Below are 7,751 nucleotides of genomic sequence, written 5' to 3'. Positions count from 1 at the left end.
CTGACCACCACCCATGGCTTTAGTTGACTTTCATTAAGCCTTTGGGAGTGATTAACCTATATGTGAAATTCAAAAATAGATAAATAAAGGTTAAAAACGCCAGCCACTTTGGTTGAGTACGTTCAAAAATACAAACTAGTTTCAGACGCACTGCAGTAGCTATCCAAGCTAATAAACAAACATGCTAACGTGACACTGCCGTAGCTAGACAAGCTAATAAACAAACAATGCTAACGTGACACTGCCTATCAAACTGGAATAATTTGATACTTACCCTTGCAGTGATGATGCCGAAGTTTTTGGATGTAAGACTCCACAGTTGAATGTTGTTTACGAAGCCGGACTGACACCATTTGTAAGCCTCCAAGCTTTTGTAAGCTCTGAGGGAGTCTCCTGAGTACACTGATGGAAAGCTTACAAGATAGCTGTGGATGTCCGCGTAGCGCAAGTCGGGTACATCGTCTTCAGAGCAGGAGGTTATGCTCTTGAAAAGCACACCGGGTGCATTATATGGGTCGCTTATATTTAATCTTTCTAATTTTGTACGATAAAGCCGAATTTCACTTGAATTAAAATGAGATGTATACTCGCACGGTAGGAAAACGCTGGCGCCGGTCGTCATGTTTACTGCCAAAATGGTGGCTGATAACCAAAAGTCACGTGACCGCAGGAGCTCTATAGCATGGCTGTAAAGGTTAGCGCTTAGCGCTTAGCTTATATGCGCTAACGGATATGTATTGCAATATAAGAAGGTTCGTCTACAACAAGTTGTAGGGAGAGTTTTCCCCTTCGCACAAAAGGAGCTAAAATCTTGTCTAAAAACAAAACCCTTGGTAGCACGTGACATAACACATAACAATGGCAAAAGTATGTATATTCAGCTAACCAGACCAGGACATGATATGAACGTAAACAATGCGAAAGGAAATGGCACTTTAATAATAATAATAATAATAGTTGACATTTACATGGCGCTTTTTATAATGCACACACTTTTTCTTTCTTCGAAATGTCACCTAACATGTTGCATTAATGATAGTTAGGGTAAGTTCAACACTTGAATATCATCAGGTCATAGTTGTTTTACTACTTTAAACATTCGCTAATTCAACTTAAGTTTTGTGAAAGCATCACATCTAGTTAAAAAGAGAAATATATTTCCCTGTAATTACTGATTTACCTGGGACTTGATTGATTTTGGTGCCTGTAGTTTTATTTTGGCGAATGCTTATTTATGAAGCAACAATTAAATTACATGGTAGCACAGCTAATCTGAGTTCATCTGTTTGGTTTTTTTCAGGTCATCTATCAATTCAATTATATGAAGTAGCCTATTATCATAAAAAAATCAACGGTTCTTTTCAGAGCCATATTCCTCTTCCTACTCTCTTTCACCCCTCTCGTTTTCTTGTCTTTTGTTTTGTTTTTCTCCCTCCCTGTATGTCAGTTCATCCTTTGTTTGTTGTTGCCCTTTTTATCCTCACTTAAAAATGTCATCCAAGCAACTGAATGAATGGCTAGAGATAGGGAATGCCCTCGCAGATGAGTTGGCAAATAAGGCAAGTACAACATTATCCAAAAATGTATTATAACATTTACTCAAATGATAACAGACACACACATTACAAAGATGTGTGTGCAACAATTAAGGGAAATATATAATCTCTTTTATATATTTATATATTAAGATACCAAAGAAACCAAAGAAACCGAAGATACAGAAGATACCAAAGAAAATAACGCAAGGATCAAATGTTTCCTGGAGGAAGAGGGACCTGGATGGGAACATTATAGCCCAACATTGGAATAAGAATCGATCTGGTCTGTAAAATATAATCTAGTTCTAGTGTTTCATTAAGTTTTAATGTCGTTGGTCGGTCCTCAATAATGTTTCCCATATCATCGTACTTTGTTTTATGCAGTTAAACCTTCCAGCTCTCAGAAGTCCCCAGAGGTCGAGGAGACACATGAGATTCCTCTACAGGTCCCAAGTCTTGGTATGCACAATGAATTCTTAAATTATCCTTCAACTTGAAATGTAGGTAATTGTTTGTAGTATGTAATAGCTTTGTTCATGATACATTGTAAAGTGAAAAGCCATGTATGGAATATCTTTTTTAAATTAAACTAAATTCCATGATTTGTTTTATATTTTGTTATTTTAGATCAACATCTTCAGACACTGAGAAACCTGTTGGGTTCTCTCACTGTCCCTGCATCATCAGAAGAAACACCCACTGCATCAACATGGACCCAAAGACAGTTGAAACGTGAACAAAAATTCAGAGCTGCAATGCCAGAGCTCCTTAATTTGAAATTGGCTGCAGAGATTGTCACTACACGTTCCTGTCTCCAATGCAAAACTGCTGATGCTGTGGTCCGGTGCTTGGACTGTGTTCCACCAGGAACTCCCTTTCTTTGTCCGGCATGTGACCCTATTATCCATGGTAAACATGTCTTCCATGACAGGGAAGCCATGTTTGATGGGTTTTACAGACCTATTCCTCCCACATCCTTAGTGGTTGTGGATGAAAGTGGCCAATATGGACTCTGTGAACAAGGTGGGTTCAAATAAGGTATTACATATTCCCTTACCATGGTTTCCTAATGTGCACTACATATACAGCGGCATTATTTTCACCATGTCGGAAGTTTGCTTTAATAGTTAAAATGTCTCAATTTGTATTGACTACATTTCCTAACATGTCCTAACATGCATATGAATCTCTGAAATTGTCTTTGCTGCAGTGTGTCTGCTTCCAATTCCTCCGCCATCCCAAATCTGCTTCTATGGTCCAAGCCAAGATTTCACCATCATCCCAGGAAAGCAGACCGTGTTGGTGACTATCAATGGTTTGTTGCCACCAGAAGACGATCAAGCAGAAATACAGGATTACTATTATACTTTTGTCCTACATTGCATAGATAGCTGTCAAATTGCACATTTATATTTTTTCTCAGGTCCATACAACGTTCGTCTGCCTTCTGTGTGCTGCCCAATTTGTTCCGCCAAATGGTCCCCGAGCATAGGTGACTTGCTGGGATACAAATACTGGCCAGTAACCGACAGCTGCAAAATTATTTTTAAGTTTGATGTGTTCACATCATTCGAGCAAATGAAATTGGCCAGCCCAGCATTATCCCAGCAAGTATTTATAAAAATGCTTGAACATCGATCGTTTTCCACAGGAAGGGTAAGAATAAAATGTGGTTTTCAAGATTTTTGAATACCAAACTTTTAATTAACCAAATGAATACCATTCTTTTTTCCAGACAGGCAGAATCTGTAGCGATATCTTCCACAGAGTCTTTCGGGAGTTTGCCTTCTGTAATTACAGACAAGAAGATCTATGCCTGGTGGAGCCCTTTAAATGCCCAGCATGCACACCTGACATGCTGGCTATTGCTGTAGATGGCAATAGAAAGCATTATCGCTTCAAGAAGTCCAGAGGGTCAGTGAAATCATATTCTCATTTTAGTTGTTGTTTTATTGACTAAGCTGAATGTCTTTGCTGAAATGTCTAACTTTCCCCAACTCTGCAATTTCTTTTTCCAAAGTTTGTAGACCATCAGAAAACAATGGTTGGTGTGAAATTACACATAATTATATAAATCCAATTCATAAACATTATTATATATGACGCCTGTAAAGTTAACTCAACTTTAAAATGTTAAATGGTTGACGTTAGTTGGATATGTTGGAGCTAAGAACCAGTTTTGGATATAATCGCTTCATGAAAAATGTATTAAATTGCCCAGGAACCTTTTTCTATGCCTTCCTCTGCCCTATTCCATGCCCATCAATATAAAGGATGTACTTTTATTTTTACCTTTTTACAAGAAGTCAGTAAACTTTTCACTAATGTTAAATAATGGTGGCAAAAGACTTTACACAGAATTACAGATCAAATTCACAAAGACCTTTTCCACATTTATGAAAATGTTATGGCAAAAGCAAATTGGCCACATTAAATAGAGGACACAATCAAACTTATGTATGTATGATAATGTTGCTTACAATGTCTTTCTCGAATTTCGCAGGACAGATGAACCGTCTCTATTTGATGGACTGTTCATTGCCCAGGACAGTAAAGTGTCTGCCTTTGTCGACAAAATCAGGAGCCAGATGACGATTGTAAGAATCTATTCAATCCCCTAACCCTTTATTTATTTATCTTAGCACAGGGTTAAATGTAACAGATTGTGTCTATTTCAGAAAAGTGGTCGTGATGTTTGTGGACCGGCAACATTCACAGCTTGCAGAGAAACCTCACACAAGTCCAGGGCCAAGGTGGACGAGGAAGGACTGCAAATAGCTGTGTGCAGACATGGCATCTTGCTACAAGGCCTAAATCACTACCGTGGTGAAATATATGCCTACCCAATGTTCCTGCAGAAGGAGCTGGCTGAAGTTGCGAATGCAACATTCTTTTGTATGGATGTTGCCTGCAGGTAGTTATAACTATTGCAAAATTGGAAGTGTTTGTGGGAAACGTGTTATCTATTTAATTCTTGCACATCCAGTAGATGTAAAGCAAAAAAAACATTCATTTGGATAAATGCTGATGTTGGTTACAAGGATTGTACTGGTAATTTTAAGGACCTGGTTTATCTTTTTACTATTATGCCATCATGCAACTGGAAGAGCTAATTGATTTTGTCATTACAGGTACTGGCCTTATTTGGAGAAGATGGCAGCAAAGTTGCCTGAGCTCCAACCACTTACAGAGATGAAACCTTTTCTCTCTGTAATGCACGCCAAGGCCCACACAGGCAAATGCGAGGTACAGTATGCAAATTAAACATTTGTGTCACTAGATTCAAATGTTTTAGAAATTGTAGTGCACATAAGAATATCATGTAGTATATTCTATTCAAGCCTGTGGAATAATTGTAATAGTTACAAATGTTGACAAAATTGTTACAAAACAGACTGTCACAAGGATAGGCTTCCAAAACCCATTATGTTTATTTTAGTAAATATATCCGCACTGTAGAAATAATGAATGAATAGAGCTTCAAATAACTGCAGTTGTGACATTGTAGTTCAAAGCATAATTCAATATCAGAACATTTTAACTTTCTGAAATTGCTCCTGACACTGATGATAACTAAAGATGTACAGTACAAGAAATTATAATATTGAACTAAATAGCTAGATCTCATTGTTTATGATTCTGAGCAGGTGAAGTGGGGTGGCAGAAGCCAGGAAGGTGCTGGAAATACTGTCGGCGAGGAAGTGGAACAGGTTAACAGCTTCCTCTCAAGGGCAGCTCTGACAACAAAATACATGACCAAATCAGGTTGGTAGAGGAAAACAAATAGTTTTAAGTAGTGCCACATTGTAAAGCTCATATGAATGTTCATGTTTTTGTGTTTACAGCTAGAGCAGATATGATAACCGTGCTGGCTATGCAATGGAACCACAGGAAGGTGGAGAATCTCCACAAGACACTCTCAAAGAGATTTGTCAAAGTAAGACGTCCATGCTGCATTTCAAAATGTATATTAAGACTATCCGAGTTTGTTGTTGTAGTAATTTAACACCATCCTTAGCTACATGTTGTTGAATTGAATGTATTCTGCAATCATTTCATTATGATGGTGCTGCCATGGCACACTGTTCTGCCAAGAGAGTCTCTGTTCTGTTTGTTTTTAATAAAGCACTATAGGTTGATTCATCTGAATTTCTGGATAATAATAATAATAATAATAATAATGTTAATCCTGCTTGATCTTGAAAAAAAAAGGAAACTAAGGTGATACTTGCCAACCTTGAAGAGAAGGTGTTTAGCATTTCATGTTGTTGTCTGGTCAGTTAATGTGCATAAAGGAATTCAGTAAAAAACAACCTTCTCAACCAACTGGAACGCATATTCACTTTTTCCTTTGAAACATTCTAACCAGACTACACAGAGAGCACAAACTGAAGTGGACAATCTTGAGAGTCTCAAGCAAGAGCTGAACATCTCCCTGGAGGACACGGAGCAGTGGGTGTTGGAGGTCAAGCAATGGGCAGCCACTGGTATGTTATATGATCACTGTGGTATAGATTTGGTTCCATATTTCCAAACATTTGGCTTCATGTTTTATGATTACACCTTGTTGTTTCTGTTTTCAAGAGAAACATGGAGCCCAGAGTAGCCAAGAGGAGCTCCAGAGAGAAATAGATGAAATTATTTATTCCCTCCGAAGAAAGAAACACGACCTCTATCGACAAAATGGTATTTATTATTACGTTATCTAGAAACAATATTTGTTTCTTGTTGTTGTTGTTTGTATTATTAATATTAGTTTATTTGTATTTTGTTTTACTTTACAGACAGCAACCAAACAAGGCAACGCAAACGGAGAAGACTGACAGAGCTCAAGAAGAAACTCAGAGAGAGGATACTGCAGTACAACACCATTGATGCCTGTTCAGAGAAAATTGACACAGAAGCAGCATGCGGTCTGTCTGAGGATGTCATTCTGCCCTGGGAGGCGCAAGGAGATGGTAAGAAACAACTTGTTTTTGTTTGCCCTAGATATTCCATAAATTCAGTTGAAGTACTAGAATACAATCACCAATGTAACACAGAGCTATCAACATAGGTGTCACAAATCATCATGATCACAACAAATCATTTTAAAATAATTATATTGAAAGGTCTGTATGATGTTGCCCTATCAAGTCTTAATAGTCTAGTCTCACTGGGACAGGCATATCTATGGAAACAGTAAAACCCTTCCTGACCACCCTGAACTGCATACTAATGTTGAATCTCAAGACATACTGAATGTAATTCTGCCAACATAGACAGAATTGAAAAAATTCAGCAAGCGGCGAGGTTGAATTTTTTTTTACCAGATTTTAAGGTTTTGGTCAATTTAATTAAAAAAGATTGAATACAAACTGATATTATTTGTTTTATTAGCCTTACCATTGTGGTTGTTATATTTTGTGTTTTTTCCATTATAGTGGTGAACCTGCGCACAAAGAGGCGACTTTTTGACCAGGTTATGCTGGTCAGGCGTATGGAAGAGGAGAAAGTCATCATTGTGAAGGAGATGACCCAGCATTGTCAAAATCTGAGGCAGGCACTGGACAAACTGGACCGCCTCCTTCATCAGACAAAAGACGACATCAGGAACCAAAGTATGTTCCACAAATACCGATTTATAATATTTGCCACTGCCCCCCTCCCAGTGTCAAATGTCTATCACTGAATAGCATCTGTAATGATTGCATTTTTTCTGAATCACAAATCTTTTTAGCTAATATACAGCCTCGGAGTTAAACATTCAAATTGCTTATATGGAACCAACATCAATCAATTAAAAGTTGCCTTACATAGACTGTCATTTTGTCTTTTTATTTTAGTTTCTCCAAGCGATATAACAGAAGAGGGATACAGGGGACTGCACTGCTGTATTTTACACCATCAATATCTTCTGGAGCAGAAACTGAGCAGAGTCACCAGCACCTACAGCTGTATTGGCTCGGACTCGTCTTTTCTCATGATGGAGGAAGACATTGAAGACGGTAATGAGGACGACGAACAGGACGGTGATGAGGACGGTGATGAGGACAACGAACAAGACGGTGATGAGGACGGTGATGAGGACAACGAACAAGACGGTGATGAGGACGGTGATGAGGAAAACTAACAGGACGGTGATAAGGACAACAAACAGGACAACGAACAGGACTTAACAAGTCTATTGTGTTGTATGCATGTCAACGTATTAAAACGAGTATTACGATTGAA

The 7,751-nt window shown here is 38.2% G+C and overlaps 1 protein-coding gene and 1 long non-coding RNA gene across 6 annotated transcripts; both read left to right on the top strand.

Annotated features, from left to right (window-relative positions):
* The first annotated feature begins 944 nt into the window (after positions 1–944).
* Positions 945–2,384, top strand: LOC307034472. 2 transcript variants are annotated; one of them, XR_013806926.1, is made up of 4 exons: positions 948–1,559; positions 1,689–1,821; positions 1,923–1,997; positions 2,166–2,384. It is a non-coding gene; the product is annotated as an uncharacterized lncRNA (long non-coding RNA). The 2 variants fall into 2 exon arrangements; XR_013806925.1 differs by having other exon boundaries at positions 945–1,559; positions 1,689–1,997.
* A 675-nt stretch (positions 2,385–3,059) lies between these two features.
* On the top strand, positions 3,060–7,751 carry LOC307032268 (uncharacterized protein). 4 transcript variants are annotated; one of them, XM_079670128.1, is made up of 11 exons: positions 3,060–3,452; positions 4,047–4,135; positions 4,217–4,452; positions 4,670–4,784; positions 5,183–5,303; positions 5,384–5,475; positions 5,908–6,025; positions 6,123–6,224; positions 6,323–6,496; positions 6,962–7,138; positions 7,364–7,751. In XM_079670128.1, the coding sequence occupies exons 1-11, from the start codon at positions 3,413–3,415 to the stop codon at positions 7,648–7,650; spliced, it is 1,551 nt and encodes a 516-aa protein (XP_079526254.1). In that variant the 5' UTR covers positions 3,060–3,412; the 3' UTR covers positions 7,651–7,751. The 4 variants fall into 4 exon arrangements, with proteins under 4 accessions (XP_079526254.1, XP_079526252.1, XP_079526253.1 ...); XM_079670126.1 differs by having other exon boundaries at positions 4,042–4,135; XM_079670127.1 differs by having other exon boundaries at positions 3,061–3,452; positions 4,042–4,135; positions 5,186–5,303.

This window comes from Notothenia rossii, assembly GCF_949606895.1.
Source record: "Notothenia rossii genome assembly, chromosome: 3".
Classification (NCBI taxonomy): Eukaryota; Metazoa; Chordata; class Actinopteri; order Perciformes; family Nototheniidae; genus Notothenia; species Notothenia rossii.
This window is presented reverse-complemented; position numbering and strand designations above follow the sequence as displayed.